The following is a 16,930-nucleotide window of genomic DNA, read 5'->3' as shown; positions in this document are numbered from 1 at the left end:
GTGGCTGCTTTGGTCCTTGTCCACTTACCTAGCCTGACTCAGCTCCAATTACCCCTGTCCCTGCAGCGTCAGGAAGGCCCGTGGAAACGCAAATTAATGCAGTACCAGCAGGGCCTCCGAACATCTGCTCCCACTGCTCCCCCTCTCACCAGTGGGATCCCAGGAAACAAAGGGAGGGTGATGGCCACCATGTGTTGTCGGTGGACCCCATGGGGCCTGGATGGCTGATGGGGGTCATGTCATCTCCTGAGGGGATGGGGGTGCAGGAGGCAACAGGGGCAGGGCTTCCCAGCACACTGACCTCCGCCTGGGTGCTCCACAGCCCCCATTCAGACCCCAAGCAGCTCAGGGGCTGTCCAGAAATGCCAGCTGTGCAATAACCACCCCCTCCCCCACTGTGGAGTGATGACCGGGGCGCCCACTGCGACGGGCGTGAGGCCCAACAGGTAAATGTATGTTTTGCAAGTTTATTGATCATCTTGACACAAAATCATGACAGCAGCGTGATAATGTCTGTCTCTCCTTTACACGGGAATGTTGACAGCAAATAAATTCTTATATAACACATCATACAATTTTGAGATTCTAGAATCACTGCACAGGATTCTGCAATAGATTACATGCTAAAGTGACAGTTTTCATCAAAAGGAAAGTTAAAACGTCATTGAGGACCATCGTCTCCGAGGAAAGTTCCACCCTACTGGGGGGGCAGGGTCCCCTTGCCCTGCCTGTGAGGTGCATTAAAGGGGCCCGGCCTCCCCAGAACACACGTGCTTCACCACCGGGGCCGTGGAGCCGAGGACTAGGCCCTCCTGGCAACTGGGGGCATACGGGACAAACCCTGCGGAGCATTCAGTGATGAGGAGGGGACCTGGAATCGTAGCATTCTACCAGCTGCCCCTAACAAGGCCAACCGAGACATGTCCTACTGACAGGAAACGGACAAAAAGGTCAAGTCCCTGTTCTGTCAGGGGTCCCACATGGATCCCTACGCTTGCTGTCCCCCGCCATTCTCCTCCCGGCACACGACCACCGTGGGACACAGAATGCAATGGACAGTGGCCTGCACGACCCTTTTCCCACCATATGTCCTGGGGGAGAGGACCTGACTCACAACTGACGGTTGAAGGGTAATGTCAATGTCACCGTGGTGAGCAGGCGGCCCGTTCTTCACTCCCCAAGTGCCATCAGGCAGGGACTTGGGGACTTGTGGGACTGGATCCAGAGCCCGCCAGGCCTGGCCTGGCCAGCGGTCACGCTGGCTCCTTGGGTAGTCCCTGGGGCTGGCATCAGCCAGCCCCAGCTATAGGCGCCACTGCTGGTTTGGGGACTGAAAAGGGGTTTCTCCCCGAAGAGTGGGAAGGGGCAAAGTAAAAGAGATGACAGCAGAAATCAAGGAACACATGACCTCAATGTCTAACTGGCGACACGGCGGCTTTAGATTAACGCGGGGCTGGATAAGTACATGCGACAGGAGAAACTTAGCACTTGGAACGTGTCTCTCCATCGCAGTCTCACCAATGACACTCAGCACTTGGCCAGTGTCGCCTTCACCTCCTCCAGCAGGTTGCTGAGCAGCGTCGAGTCGGTACACTTGCCATCCACCGACACAGACTTCTCACCCTGAAAAGGGAAACCGCCGGGAATGCTGCAGCCCCATGGCGACACGCTGTCCTACACGTGGGGCTTTGCTAATCAAACAGGAGGGGTCCCAGGTAAATGGCAAAGCATGTGCACGTCTTCCACAAGGAACTATGAGGCCTGAATGGAGGCCTACAGCGGTAGTCTGGGCAGCCTGCACCTATGACCAGACCTGGTGTTGGCGGTGAAGAGCTTGGCAGAGTGGGGTGACCAAGCCCCGTGGTCGGTCCTGGGAGGAGCTTGGGGCAAGTGACGTGCAAAGCTGTTCATGAACCGAGTTTGCCCTAACGAGCCAGCGCACCAGACACTGAGAACACCGAGCAGGGGTGGGACAAAGCCTATGAAGACGGACAGACGTTGGAATGAGACATCCTGCAGCAGAGCCTACGTACTGACATTTCCCACGGGCTTTAAACAAGGCCCGGAGTCTTGTTTTAAGTCAAAACGTCCAAGATATAGTCTAAATTACTCAGCACAAAGACCAGGGGGACCTTAGCTCGCTGGAAAAAACAATCGGTAAGCTCCCACAGCACGATGAGGTGGATGGTAGCTTGATCTGACAGGTATCAAGCAGCTGTTACAAGAGTCTCCAACAAGCAATCACAACACTCTTTGACACAAAGAGAAAACAGCATCTCAGCCAAGAAATGGAAAGTATACAAAAGAACCAAATGCAAATTTTAGACCCACACATGTGGTAAGCAAAATAAAAAACTCACTGGACGGACTCAACACAGAACGGATACGACAAAGCAGTCAGTGAACTTGTTAGCCCGTTAACAGACAATCCAGTCTGAGCAGACAGCACGGGGACCAGGGTGGGGCGTGGGGGGGCAGCGCCCGGAGACCTGAGGAGCAGCAGCAGAACCTGTGGGTTCACGTCACAAGACCCCCGAAGGAGGATAAGAATGGAATGCTGAATAAGTAGTTAGTAACAGCCGGACTCCCCAAATTTTGCAATAGATACACATACACAGGTTCATGAATTTCAGCAGACTCCAAACAGATAAACCCCAAGAAGCCACTGCCCAGACACATCATAAACTGCTCAAAACTGGAACAAAGAAAAATCCTGACAACAGTCAGAGAGAAAGCTGCACTCCCTATAGAAAGAATAAATAAAGGTGCAGGTGTGTGGACTTCCCATCAGAAACCATGGATGCCAAACAGAAGTGGTCTCTGACTTAGGATTTGTTGACTCTACGATCGTACGAAAGCATTCCATAGAAACCATACTTGGATCTCTTCCGGGCTATCGACAGGAGGCCTGATCCTGGCCTCGCGATCACAAGGGTGAATGACGCAAGCTGTGTTGCAGAGTTTTCTGGATCTTGTGTTCGGCACACTTTTAAGGTTGGCTGGGCTAAGCTCTGGCGTTTTGCAGGTTAGGTCAACTAAATACATTTCTCACTTACAGTATTTTCAACTTATGATGGGTTTTTCAGGACGTAACCCAGTGTAAGTCAAGGAGCACTGACCGAGAGAAAAGACCAGAATTGCAGATGCAGTGAAAGGAGACTTGAGGAATGTTGAGATGAAGAATAACCAGGTGAAGGACAAATAAGAGAACTCCTGGATGGCAGACCTGTCCTAAAAGAACTGCTGAAGAAAGTTCTTCACACAGACGGCACTGAGCCAGGAGGAGGATGGAGAACATTAGGAATGAAAGAGCCACAGACATGCTAAATGTGGGCGAACACATAGACCCCTTTCCTCGAGTTCTCTGAAATCTGTTTGAGGGTGGCAAACAGAAGTTCAACGTGACGTGATGGTGGCTTTGACGTCTACGAATCCAATACAGGCCAACTGCTCACAGAGGAGGACAGGATCAAGAGACAGATAAGGCAGTGAGGTACCCATGGTGCACCCGAAGAGGTGACATATCAGCTCCAAGGTGGCCGTCATGGGCTAAGTGTGTAGGCTGTGTATGATCCGCAGGGCACCACACAACAAACATAGAGACAATGTCCAAAACACAACAGATCCACAACCCCGGAAACTAAATAGCAGCCACAGAAGCCAAAAGGGAAGAAGAGGAATGAAAAATAGAAGGAACAAACAGAAAACAAATAAAATGGGAGACTGAAATCCAAACACAACAACAATACTTTAAATGCAAATAGTCTAAACACACCAGTTAGAGGACAGATTGGCAGAATGGATAAGAAACCATGACCCAAACTATATGGCGTCTCCAACAAATTCGTTCAAATGTGATGATAAACAGAGGCTCAAAGTAAAAAGACATCCCAAGGACCAATGAAAAGAAAATGGGAGTGGCTATACTGGTATCAGACAGAATGGACCTCAGAGCAAAGAAAATTCCCCGGGATAAAGAGGGGCATCATGTATCAATTTTGCCACAAAGACCCCTGATCCTAGTGGTCCATACAACTAACAACTAAGAATTCGTAGCCATGTGTGAAAGAGGAAGTCTTGACAATGTTTTGAAGTGCACAGAGATGAAAATAAAACACGGGGTACAGCTAACGCAGTGCTTAGAGGGAAATTTACAGCTTTACAAGCAAAGAAAGGCCTCTTAGAAAGGTCTAAGCTTTTACCTGAAGACACTCATCAAGGAGCAAACTAAACTCAAGGCTGGCAGAAGGAAGGAGACAAAGAGAACTCAGTGAAATTTATTTATTGTTTAAAAACCTTTTTTTAAAAAAAGTTGGATTTTAAAAGGATTTGAAAAGGTCAGTATCAATAAACCTCTAGGATAACCAAGAAAAATGAGAGAACACAAACTGCCAGCATCAGGAATGAAGGAAGGCTATAGCTACTGACTGCTTGGACACAGCTTGGACAAGAGAACCACAAATGACTGCCCACATCCATTCTGTAACTTAGGTGAAACGGACCACAACCTACCAACACTCACCCGAGGAGAAGTAGAGAAATCAAGGATCCTATGACTATTAAAGAAAGTGAACTAGTAGGTAAAAACCTCTCAAAACGAAACCTTCAGGCCTGGATGGTTTCCCTGATGAATTATGCAAAACGTGTTAAGGAAGAAATACACGAATTACACATGATGTCTTCTAGGAAACGCAGGAGGGGACAACAGCTCCCACCTCCTGCCATGAGGTCACAAGTGCCCTGATCCCAAAACCAGACAGAAAACTCAAGGCCCATCGTCTCCACAAACACAGACAGGCCCACAGCCCTCAGCAGAGCCAGCAGACTGAACTCAGCCATGTTACACAGAAGAGTCGAGGGAGGAAGGGGCAGATGTGGCGTGAGGGCCGAGAAGGCCGCCTTCACACAGGCTCACCTTCTTCACCAGGAGACAGACGTGGTGGCCCTGGATGGAGCGGCTATACAGGGAGGCGCAGGAGTCCACTCGCTCCACAACTGAAACAGACCAGGCAGGGGTGAGGCTGTGCGGCCCCGCAGGCCGATCCACACGGGCGCAAAGGCTGTGCCGGGAAGCAGCCCCACCAAATCCCTTACCAGAAAAATGGTGGTGAAAACAGATCTTTGCCAGAAGGTTCTGGAAGGACATACTAATACCATCGACTTTGATTGAACTCATGTTCAGGTCCCCAGACTCTAGCAACTTGGCAAAGGCATCGCTGTGGGAGGACACAGGCAGGACAGGGATGCTGACAACAGGCAGGCTCCTCAGCATCAAGGGAGATCAAGCCCCAGCCCCAGGGGGTGGGACCTCTCCTGTGTGCCTGTGACTTGGGAGGTCTCCAAGGGTCTTATAAAACGTCATGTGCTGAACCCCAAACCCCCAGGCCCTCAGGATGTGACTGTGTTTGGAGACGGGGTCTTTACAGGGGAGAGCAAGGTAACATGAGGTCACTGGGGGGGCCCTGATCCAATCTGACTGATGTCCTTCTCATAGGCAATCAGGACACAGACACGCACAGAGGGACAGGGACACAGGGAGGAGACGGCGTCCACACGCCAAGGAGAGCGGCCTCAGAGGGACCAGCCCTGCCAGCACCGTGGCATGGGACTGCAGCCGTCAGCACCGGGAGAGAAGCAGTGTCTGCGGCTGGAGCTGCTGGGCCCGTGCTGTTTGTTACACGGCCCGAGCTGCCAACGTCCGAGGAGCTGGACTTTCTACACTAACTATAACTACACGCCAGTCGCCCGACAACTGTGCCCTTTCCCTTCACATCTTAGGGCGGACGACTTTCTGAAGTGACTGCACAGGAAACCCGACGGCATGAAAACAGGGTGGGCCCGCGCACCTGTAGCATGGCGTTGTGATCAAGTATGAGGTGCAACTGAAGTGCAACTTGAAGTCCAGCTTCTCGTGGGTGGACCCTTCCTCGTTCTGCTGGGAGCAGGGGCGCAGGGTGAGTGGGGACGAGCTCGGGCGCATGCAGGTGGTCTGGGGAGGTCTCCCACCCAGGGCCTCACGTGCCCTCAGGACACCCGTCCCTGGGTACTGGGTGCACTTGGAGTGGTGTGAAGGGTCCTGCAGGCCCCGCATGGCCTCAGGCCCTGTGTACCTTGGCGATGAAGGATAGGGTCCCCTTGAGTTTCTGGGCCATGACGATGCTCTGAATGGTGAACACGAACTGGGCTTCGTTGGAGATGCCTGGCGAGGGTGGGGCAGAGAGCGGGGCCTGAGAGGTGTTGTGCCACGGGCCCAGGAGGAGCTGCCAGCTCCCTGGCAGCAGGTAAATGGGTACCTGGGACTGAGGCAAGGCGGTGTGACGAGGAGCTCAATCCCTCGGTAAACCGGGCCTCCACCGAGCCCTGGATGTCACGGCTGGCTCACCTGGGGGCAGCTGGAAAGGCACGGGGACGCCATCGTGGACGGAAGAGCCCTCGGGCCGGGCCAGCTTGGTGTTGAGTGAGTCCAACACGTTGAGCTCCATGTTCTTCAGGATGCTGTGGCCCTGGTTCTCCAGGACGATGGACACGGTGACCTGGCTGTGCTTCTGCAGGCTGCCCTGGATGTCGTATGTCTGCACAGCAAGGCCTACGTCAGCGGGCGCAGTGGGAGCCCATGGGGCCCCTTCCAGGCCTGCACAGGGACCCAAGGGAGCACGAGCAAAGCTCGTTGTCAAGAAATGCTCCCGAGTCCTCACTGAAAACCACGTCTCCATTTTGTCTGTACTTTCAAGTGTTCTTGTCCTTTCTTCAAGAACAGTTTGCCATTCCATCAGCCCCTGGCTCTACCCACACCGTCAGACATGTGGTATGGGGTTCTTTTGCCCCCATGGCACAGCTACCTGCCCTCACGTGCGTGCAAAGGGCCCCTAATCTGCACTCCACACCCTGGAACCATCCACATCACTCACCATTTTAACGTATGAGTTCTCAGCCAAGAGGCAATAGCTGGACATAGGCTGGAAACAAAGGAAAACAGCTCAGCTTTGGATCACTGGGGCCTCAGAGTGCACCCACGCACCCACAGAATGAGGCCTGCCGTGCGCTACCAAGTGCTCTGGGTGGAAATACCAGGACCATGAGATTCAGGGGGCAAGGAATCCCCCAGACGAGTTTATGCCCAGGGGCTCCTGAAACCAGCATAGCAGGGCAAAACTCCCAGGCAAGAGCGATGTCCCCTGACGCCCAAAGCCAGGCTCTGAGGCCCACCAGCCCGCCGTGGCCAGCTCCTGGACTTGGCCTGGTTCCTACATGGAGGCCAGGAGCCCCAGGAGGCGAGTGAAGTGCCCTCACCGGGAGAGGCTCCTCCTCGAGTGCGCCATTCTCCACGGGCCCCGCTGCCCCGTCACATGAAGGTAGCTTCTTCTTGGATTTCTTTTTTTCTTTGGGTCTCTCCTCCTTCTCTTTCTTGTGCTTCTTCTTATGCTTGGAAGGTTTCTGAAGCCGGAGAAGAGCTCAGGGTCCAAAGCCCCAAACTTCTTCGACAATGCCCTCCCCTCCCATCCTGTGGCCCGAGATATAGGAACCAAGTGAGCTCAGGTAAGGGGCACACATGTCAGGTGGACAGGCTAACAACCCCCCAGGGTCCACGGGGAATGCACGAGGCCCAGATGGCTGAGGTTAAGAACACACTGGCCTAGCAACTACCAAACTCCTTGAAGCACACTAGAGATGAAAACCTATGTCCACATAGAAACCTGCACACGTGTCCATAGCAGCAGAGTCCCAACACCCAAGAAGTGGGAACCACCAAAATGTCCATCAAACGGATAAATGGACACACAGTGTGGCCCATCCACACAATGGAATACTACTCGGCCGTGAAAAGGAGGGCGGTGCTGATGGACCAACGTGGATGGACCTTGAACACACGGGGCTCATGAGAAGCTGGACACACAGTGTGAGTCCACTTATGTGAAATGTCCAGAACAGGCACGTCCACAGACAGGACGTGGGTTCGTGGTTGTCAGGGGCTGGGGAGGGGGGTGGGGGTGACTGCTAATACAGATTTTATTTTGGGTGATGGAATGTTCTGGAATTAGGGGGATGGTTGCACCACTCTAGGAATGTGCTATGACTCAGTGAACGGTTCACTTTAAAAGGCTGAGCTTTGATCAAACACATGGTGATGGAAGGAGAACTGACTCTGGGTGGTGAACACACAATGCGATTTATAGATGATGTAATACACAATTGTACACCTGAAATCTATTAACAATTGTTACCCCAATAAATTAAAAACAAAAAAAGGCTGAGCTTTGTGGTAAGAGTTACAGCTCAATAAGCTGCCATGAAAACCAAAACGTCCCAAGCACAGCGAGAGGAGGCCACTGTCAGCAGGCCGACGGCCCAAGTGGAGGGATTTGGGCAGCAGGGGACCACCCTCCTCCCCGGGCCTAGGCTCTCCCAGTGAAGGTGGCCAGGTGGGCACCCTCACCTTCTCAGGGTCCTGCTGCTGCTCCTCGTCATCCTGCTCCAGTCTCTTGGGTTCCTCATGCTCTTCCTCGGGGGCAGTGACAACGGCGTTCACCCCTGGCTCTTCCTGCAGGAAACCCAGTGGTGGGGCTCAGAGGGTATCCTCTATCCTTGTGCTGACCCGCCCTCAGCCAGGACACCTGAGTGACAAGCCCTGGGCCGCCTCTGCCTGGCCTCCTCCTGTGTCAGGTGCTTTGTCAGAAGGCAGGTATGTGGCCACCAGGAGATGCAGTGGCTGGCAGAGGAAAGGCCTGGCCTGAGGCCAAACGAGCACTAACTGGGGTCACTGCCAGGCCCTACCTACTTTCACAAAGCGACTGCTCAGGGCTACTGCCCAGGTCGTGGGCACTGCACTAAGGGCCAGCCACTCAACCACCCCATACTGCTACAGCCAGTGCCTGGGCAAGCCCTGGGGCATGGGAGCTGGCCCCAGTCAGGCCCCCCACATCTGCCCACCTCGGGCCTGAGTGGCTGGGAAGGTCCAAGGGGTGACGGAGGAGGAGGGCCGCTGCAGGCAGCACCCAGAAGGAGAGGCAGAAATGCAGGGGCTGGAAAGCGCATGCGTTCAGTGGAGGACCATGTGGGGTCAGCACGGCACCCGCACCCTAATCTCTTACCATGGCCAGGGCGGGGACAGCGGCAGGTGGTGGCGTGGTGGACAGCCAGAAATCTAAGTCCTCACTCTGAAACCACAGAAAGACAGGCCTTGACCAAAGCAGCAGGACAGGCCCCACCAGCCACAGGGCCCCGGGATGAACACGCATGTGAACACAGGAAACATCCGGTGTTCCACTGATGGCGGGGCTTGCCACCCCTCGACCGTGACCGGTGCGACAAGTCTCAGGGCCTCACCTTCCGCTCCTTCTTCTTCTTTTTCTCCCGGTCTTTCTCTCTGTGCTTCTTCTCCTTTTTCCTGGGTTTCTTGCTCTTCTTCTCCAAGACAGACACGTCCTCTTTCTCAGGAGACTTGGAGGGCTCAGCGTTTCTGTGTTTCTGGATGGGCAGCTTCTCACTGTCAGCTAAGGGCCTGGGGGTGGGGGGCAGTCACAGGAAGAGCCGGCTGTCTGCCCGTAGGCCCCGAGCCCATCCTCCCACATGCAACCCCTGCCACGTGGCACACGCATGGCCTGTGACGAGGCCTGGAGGAAAGGGAGCCCTCACCCAGCCCTTCTATCCATACGTGCTGTGTAACCGCAGAAGAGTGGGGGGGACAGCAAGGACACACAGACACGGGCAAAGCCTAAGCCCAGCCAGCCCCCACTCACTTATCCAAGTCGATGTCCAGGGCCCTGTAAGGGTCATTGGGGTCTTTGTCATCCTCGTCACTGGGCAGAGCATTCTGAGGGAAGAGATAGGCTCAGAGTCCAGTTCACCCAGCCCCGCCGGACCCCAAGCTCGAGCCTAACAGAAATCCCACCCCCTTTCTCAGCCGCTCAGGTCACATGCATGAGGGCGTCTGACATGGGACAGGTGCTCAGAGCGGGCAGGGAGGTTGGGATAGGCCAGCACCCCCAGGCCGCAGGACACAGTGGAAGCGCAGGGGGGGACGTCCAGTCATAGCCCAGCCTGCCCCACCCCCAGCCATGGGCACAGAGTGGCGAGGGGCGGGCCAGCTGGGCCCCACAGAGAGGGGGGAGCCTGACCTCGGGCATCTCTTCGGTGACAATGTCCACCTGCTGTGCGGGGGCGATGTCCTCATCGCTCTCTGTGTGCAGTGAGCTGTGGCGCCGTGGCTTGCCCTTCTTCTCCTTCCGCTTTTTCCTCCGCCGCTCCTTCTCCAACCTCTGCCGGTGCCGCCGCTCCTCCTCCAGCTTCACGTACTGCTCGGACGTGGGCAGCCCTGCGGGCAGGCATGGTGCTCAGCCCCACGCGGCTGGGAGCCATGTGCAGGCCTCCAGGGGCTCAGGAGGAGCGCCCCCATTTGCACTGGAGAGCAAGGGGATACTGTCCCTCGGGCCACCTTGATGTAGGCAGGGCTTTCTGAATGCCGTCCGAGAACTGGTGTCCAGGAGTCCCGCCACACTTGCAGCCAGGGTACTCCCTGTCCCCATGCCTCCCGCTGTCCCCCACTGTCTGCACAAACACTTGCCTGGCACCTTCAGGGGCACTGAGAGGTCGATCTGCACCACAGGTATGTGCTCCACACCTGGTGCATCCTGGTACCGCTGCAGAGGGAACACAGGTGTCACTGGGTGGGACAGTCGATGGTGGCCTGAGGTGGGGGGTGGGAGGGGGAAGTCGCCACCCAGCGGGAGGCGCACAGACGCCAGGGGGAGCAGTCTGTAGCATGAAAAAGTATATCCATCAATTTTTCACTCTGAATCCTTTTTGTCCAAGTTAGACAAGCAAAGCAGACTCGACATCTTGGTGAGACAGCAGATGTCCCCTGGACGGCAGGATCAAGCAGCCAGATGACACAGCTACCGGCGGGTGTGGAAACGCAGCCCTTGTACACGGTGGGTGGAGAAGGGCCTGCAGGCCCCTCAGGAGGCTGAGTGGTCACCAGGGGACCCAGCAATCCCGAGGGGACACACCCGTGTACCCGCCACATAGAGCTGTTCCCTGCGGGGAGCGCTTCGCACCCTCAATGGGGGTGCACTGTGTGGAAGGTGCTGATGAAGGCAGCAGGTGCCACCCCAGACCAAGATCTAGAATGTTTGGCCAGGCGGGACACCCTGCCCTCCCAGGCACCACCTCTGTAGCCTTTCAGTGTCCAGTGGTCAGAGCAGCCTGAACGTGGGCACCGTGCTCAGGACCCCCTCAGAGTCTTGCCACATGGCTCTATCGGGAGAGCCCATTGCTGCCCCCATTGCTGATGGGAGCTCTTGGTGTCCACCCGAGAATGGCCCTTAGGGCCAGGGGGACAGCCCTGGAGGATGGCTTGGTCTCACCTTTTGGGGGGACGGGGAACTTTTGATGTAGAATGGGTTGTTGGCCTGCTCCTGCTTCCGGGCTTCTCGACGCTGTGGAGACAGGATTCAAGGTCAGTGAACACATGGAATTCGCACCCTTGTTCCCTCCCAAGTGTGGGCCACTTCGTCACTCCATGTCCCAGGTGGGGGGCCGGGTCCCTCGATACTTTCACTATGGCTCTTTGACTGACAGGGAGACTGAGGTCGGCGGTGGGAAGGGGCAGGTGTGGGGACAGGCGGCAGGTGACAATAACCCCAGGAGAGGTGATGACTATCTGGTTCAAGGATGGCGGCAGAGCTAAGACGGGAGCTAGGTCTGGCCCTGAGGGTCTCTACGGAGTTCTGGGGCCAAGTGAAAGGGAGCTTCTCATTTCAGCAGAACCCGACTGATGCTGCAAGGGCGGGCGCAGCGCTGCGCTCACCCGGGCCAGCTCTTCCTCATCAGCCCCGGGTGGCTGCTGCTTGGCCTGCCGTGTCTCGTCGTCGTGGAAGATGGCCTTGGGCATCTCATCCTCAGACTCACTGTCTGAGGGCGGCTCATTGATCCAGGTGTCCAGGTCCAGGCTGCAGGGCACAGCGAGATCACACAGTGCCTCTGGCTTCTGTGCCCAACCTGGGACACTCACCGCAGGGGTCATGGTGGATGAGGCAGCGCCCAGGGGACCCTGGAGTCTGGGCTGCCCCTCCCGCCCCTCCCCGCATCCTGGAGCTCCCACATAGGTTCACACTACCCCCGAGGTTTGCGGGTGAGGGCTGTCAGCAGACCCAATTCCCGGGGATGGCACCAGGGATGGGACCAACAGGGCCCCACAAGAACTGGTGAACACCCAGTATGCTCTGTGTGATGGGGATCCATCCAGTCCACCGGGAGCTCAGGCATGGGGGCGGTCATTCCTCCTGCACTTCTTCCTTTTGTCCACACCACTCCGCTTGGGGCCACAAACCCTGCCCCCAACTCTATGTTCTGACGGCCTCCCCACTCACCCTTCAGGGACCGGAACCTTCTTCTGGGCCTTGGGAGCCACTGGATTCAGCTCCCCGGCAAAGAGGGCACTCACTTCTTCTGCCACTGGCACGTCCTTGGCCTGAAGCTTCTGGATGTGCTTGACCAGCTGCAAGATGCAGGAAGCCTGTGGGGGCCACAGAGGAACCATGGGTCAGTCACGGAGAAGCGGACCCTGAAGGCCACTTGACAACTGCAGGACGTCAGTCAGGCCATGTGGAAGCGCCCGCCGCTCGAGGAAGGAGATGCCGAGCGGCTCGGCTACAGCAAGGCCGGAGCCCTGATGACACCGCCCGGGAGGCTCCATGAGTGGCCCCTGGCTGTGGGGGGGCTGGCCCAGCAAGGAAGCAGCCCCACGGCAAGACTCCGCGCCACACCACACCGCAAGGAAAGCGCCCAGCAGCGTCATGAAGCTCCCACTCCGAGCTCCCAGGGCTGTGGCCTCAGCCTAACACAGGAATCAGGGACTCCGGCCAATGGACGTCTAACGTCACACACCTGCCCTCAACGTCACAGAACAGCAGGGTCCACTGAGCACTAGTAAGTACTGTGTGTTGTCTCGGAAACTGAGAACTCCATGTCAGCAAAGCGTCAGGACGTCTAGCCATCAATGCCCACGTTGCCACCCTCAGCTGTCACCCCATGGTCACAGCTCGTGCCAAACCAGCTCCTCTGTGGTGAGAAACAGCATCCTACCCCCAGCACCCACCAGAAACCTGCCATCCCCTTGGACGTTTCCCTCTTTGGCTGATCAACCCGAGTCTGGCCCAGTGATGCCGAATCACCGGCTCACACACCCTGAAATCGTGTCCCATTTGCCCACACGCTCCTGGCAGGCTTCGCTCGCCCCCTCAGAGGTGCCCTGGCTGGCGGTGCATACCCTCTCCTGGACCTCCAGGTCTGCGCTCTGCACAAACTGCGGCAGCCGCTCCACCATGAGCCGGGTGAGCTCCTGGGCCGCCTCAGTGTCTGAGCCCCGCTCCGTCTGCTGCAGCATGGACGCGTACAGCTTCACCACGTTCTGCACATACACAGCCTGGATGTGGCCGGGCAGGGTGGTGACCTTAGGCCGCAGCATGGCCTCCAGGGTCTGCTGGGGCTCCTGCAGGTGCCTGAGGGCAGGGAGGCCAGGTGAGCACGTGCCCCCGCCACGGGGATTCCCGGGAGCCGGGAAGGGGCCAGGTGCTCTGCTAAAGGGGGTGGGTGGCTGTGCTCCAGACCCTGCCCTACCAGGGGCTGAGGAAGGGGATCTGAAACAGGAAACTATAGCAACGATGTGACAATCATGGAGTAGCCAAACGGAGAAGAATGAGGAGAAAAAGGAAAGGAAACCTGTTCACTGGCATGAATATATGATGGACACCCAGCAGCAGGCAGAAGGAAGCTGGGTCCCACGGCTTGCAGACTACTTCCCAAGGAGAAAGCGGCTGCAGCGCGCTGATGGGGGAGCTGGTCTGCAGACCAGGCTTTGGCGCAGCAGGTGCCGGCACAGGCCCAGGGCCCCACGCCCACTCACTCGGAGAACTCCCCGCAGATCCAGGCGGCTGCGTACAGCACCTCGCAGAGCCCGTTGCGCTGGGTGCTGCTGGCCACCAGGTGAGCACTGTCGAGCAGCGTGGACATCTGCGACACAGCAAACCTGCGGATGGCCTTCACGCGGATGGCCACGTCCAGCATCTGCGCGGCGATGAGGTGGCCATGGCGGGTGCCTTCCAGCCGGGTCAGCTCCACCAAGATGCTGATGTACCTGTGGGTGGGAGGTACCAGTGAGCTGCGCTGGCTAGCGGCAGGTCCCCGCTCTGGCCTCGGGCACGCACCACTCGAAGTTGGTGATATGCTGGTAGTTGGACTGGCTGCAGATGTCGATGATCTTGGTGAGCAGCTCGTCCCGGTACGTTGTGCCCTCTGCCTTGTCCACGTGCATCATCAGCTTCTTGACGATCTCCATCAGGTTCTTCTTGGACACCTGCGAGGGTGGGGTCATGGTGAGGGCGGGGCAGGCCAGGACACGGAGCAGCGAGCGCCCACCCAGGAGGGGCACGCACCATTCCGTACAGGAGGTCGAGGGCCCGCAGCCGGATGGACTCGTCCTTGTCGTCCAGACACTGCAGGACGAGGTCCTTGTGGGCCTGCACGGACTTGGGGTGCGTTCTCAGGATCTTAGACATGGCCAACAGCCCCAGGTACTTCACTGAGGAGACGCGAGGCGTGGTTAAACCCGTGTGTGCCCCGCCAGACTGCAGCACCTCGGGCCGACAATGTGCAGCACGGCCCCCGCCCGGCCCTGACAGCCTGGATGCGCTGGGGCGCGGCTCACAGCTGGCACCGAGGGGTCCTGGATGGCTGGTGGACGCGAGGTGTGCTCTGGAGGGTGTGATGGGAGAGCCAGCCTCGGGGCACGTCACCAAGAAGGCAGGCAGGCTACCCTGCACTCTAGCTGTCACTTCTGTCACTCAAAGCGGTCACCAACGCTTTCCAAGTGTGGCCATGAACATGCCACCCACCTTCCTGCGTGGTCTGTGCCAGGGGAGTTGACAAAAGTATCCCAGGCTCCATGGGCCTCACGAGGACCTCACATACCAGGGGCCACAGTCCACTGCCGAGTGGCCCCAATACAGATCATCTAAACCAGGGATGGCAAATTGCAGCCCGCTGCCACTCACACAAGGACTACGGTGGCTTCTGGGCTCCAGCACCAAGGGCCATGTGCTGCGAAACTCCAATGTTACTAGCTGACCCTGCCCTAAACAAACAGACGTGCACTCAAAACGAGCGGCCAACACACGTGGGCCTCAGAAGCCCTGGGCAGTGCAGTCAGGCAGCAGGCAGTGTCACTGGCTGGAACCTCTCAAGAGAACACGTCTACGAAAAGCACACATGTGCAGAGTTGCTGTGTGCCAGCTGGGACAGCCACCAGGGAGCCCCAATGACAAGACAGCCTTACACCTCGCAGAGGGAACACACACAGCTCTACAGAGGCAGGGCAGTGACTTACAGTTTTGATCGGAGTCTTCTATTAATATCCTCAGCTTCTGAACACAGAGCTGCAAATGAGGAGATAACACTGGTCACATCTCCTGAAGCCATGGTGAGTGCAGCGACCCTGGGCCTGCCCCACCGGCCCGTGGACGAGGAGGCCTGCCGACATCGGGGCCTCGCTGCGGATGGAGACCCCCACACAGGAGACACTGCAGAGGACAGACAGCAGGTCCCGACACGGATACATGGGACGCGCCCACAGAAACATGCGCGGGACAACCTGGTGCTGCCACGGGTGCCTGCGTGGGTGAGGACACAAGACGAGCACAGTGGGGCCTTCTGGGGAAATGCTGGGCATGGGGACCTACTTACAATTTAGGTTAACTGAAATAAACTCCAACCCCCCCAAAAACAACGGAGCGACCACTGCAATTGTCCTTAGGCCACCCAGGGAACCCCTGGGGCTCTGCACTCAAGGACGGATGCAGCATTCACAGGGCTGACGAAGAAGCTGGAGACCAAGGGTGGAGGGGACAGACACAGGCATGTGTGCCAGTGGATGAAGGGGGAGCCAGGAGGCGCTAGATAGCTCAGCTGGAACTGTCACCAGGGCGGTCAGCCACTGGCTCGCTCCCTGCCAGGCCCAGTGCAGGGCCCTGGGCATGAAGGCTGGTGGCGTGCAAGGCTGGGCCGGCTTCTGTCAGACCACAGGGGCAGGGGCTTCCCGGGGGGAGGGGGGGCACCGAGGGGAGAAGAGGCCCAGCAACGGCAGATCCTCGGGACCCTGTGCAGTGTCTGGCCCGCAACGTACCTGGATGCTGGCACTGTGGTTAGGCATGCCGGAGGACAGGGAGATGAGGACTGAAACAGACAACCTTGGGTTAGGAGCTCATTCAACGTGTCCATCGTGTGTCCAGTGGGAGGGACCCAAGACGGAAACACCAACACACTGGGAACTGCATGGCCCAGTTGACGTTTGTGCAGGAAAGGGTTAACACAGCAGTCCGACCGCACGCCTGCGCTGGAAAGGCAGGCTTACAAGGCCGGCCCTCAGAGGCAGTATCTGGGAATGAACTCTGGGGGCACCCGCCACCCTCACTGATGGCAGTGGCTCCCTGCCCCTAAACAGTCTGTGCAAACACATGATTCGTGCTGAGCACCTGCTCTCCTTCTGGAGTCCAGGCTCTCATATGTGCTGGGCCCCCAGTGAGAACCCTGGGCATTGGGTCCATGGCCAAGAGAGCGGGTGAAAGCCCTAAGGGCACTGTATCTGCCCAGAGCAGTTATGTGGCACTCAGGCTGCATACTCGGGCCAAAACTCCGCAGAATCTCCTGAGACCCGCTGCCCCTACGACGTACCAGCCCCTGGACAGCCCACTCAGGCCCACCACCACCCGCCCTGCACCCCAAGTGCTCCACCCATCTCCAGGGCTGTCTGATCCTGCCACGCGCAGTCCTCCCCACTAACTTTCCAGACGCAGAGCCCACTCTCCAGGGTCTGCAGGCTCCACTGCCCGCTCCGCACAACCACCCTGCTCTCCTTTACTGTCACCAAGCCACAAGG

At 57.3% G+C, this 16,930-nt stretch overlaps 1 protein-coding gene across 2 annotated transcripts in view; it reads right to left on the bottom strand.

Moving 5' to 3' along the window:
* Positions 1-447: 447 nt before the first annotated feature.
* AP3D1 (adaptor related protein complex 3 subunit delta 1) overlaps positions 448-16,930 on the bottom strand; it is a 35,741-nt gene continuing 19,258 nt past the window's right edge. For both annotated transcript variants that reach the window (XM_081077665.1, XM_081077666.1), the window contains exons 10-32: positions 16,178-16,227; positions 15,383-15,431; positions 14,433-14,578; positions 14,205-14,353; positions 13,904-14,134; positions 13,268-13,499; positions 12,369-12,514; positions 11,807-11,948; positions 11,364-11,435; positions 10,562-10,637; positions 10,116-10,312; positions 9,738-9,811; positions 9,325-9,499; positions 9,090-9,155; positions 8,435-8,539; positions 7,291-7,434; positions 6,909-6,956; positions 6,383-6,572; positions 6,111-6,199; positions 5,847-5,932; positions 5,095-5,216; positions 4,916-4,995; positions 448-1,623 (exon numbers count right to left, since the gene is read on the bottom strand). In XM_081077665.1, the coding sequence (XP_080933791.1) occupies positions 1,528-1,623; positions 4,916-4,995; positions 5,095-5,216; positions 5,847-5,932; positions 6,111-6,199; positions 6,383-6,572; positions 6,909-6,956; positions 7,291-7,434; positions 8,435-8,539; positions 9,090-9,155; positions 9,325-9,499; positions 9,738-9,811; positions 10,116-10,312; positions 10,562-10,637; positions 11,364-11,435; positions 11,807-11,948; positions 12,369-12,514; positions 13,268-13,499; positions 13,904-14,134; positions 14,205-14,353; positions 14,433-14,578; positions 15,383-15,431; positions 16,178-16,227 (2,765 nt within the window). In that variant the 3' untranslated portion in view covers positions 448-1,527. The remainder of the gene's footprint in view (positions 1,624-4,915; positions 4,996-5,094; positions 5,217-5,846; positions 5,933-6,110; positions 6,200-6,382; positions 6,573-6,908; positions 6,957-7,290; positions 7,435-8,434; positions 8,540-9,089; positions 9,156-9,324; positions 9,500-9,737; positions 9,812-10,115; positions 10,313-10,561; positions 10,638-11,363; positions 11,436-11,806; positions 11,949-12,368; positions 12,515-13,267; positions 13,500-13,903; positions 14,135-14,204; positions 14,354-14,432; positions 14,579-15,382; positions 15,432-16,177; positions 16,228-16,930) is intronic.

This window comes from Rhinolophus hipposideros (genome assembly GCF_964194185.1).
Source record: "Rhinolophus hipposideros genome assembly, chromosome: 16".
Taxonomy (NCBI): domain Eukaryota; kingdom Metazoa; phylum Chordata; class Mammalia; order Chiroptera; family Rhinolophidae; genus Rhinolophus; species Rhinolophus hipposideros.
The sequence above is the reverse complement of the archived record's forward strand: the minus strand, read 5'-3'. Positions and strand labels throughout refer to the sequence as shown.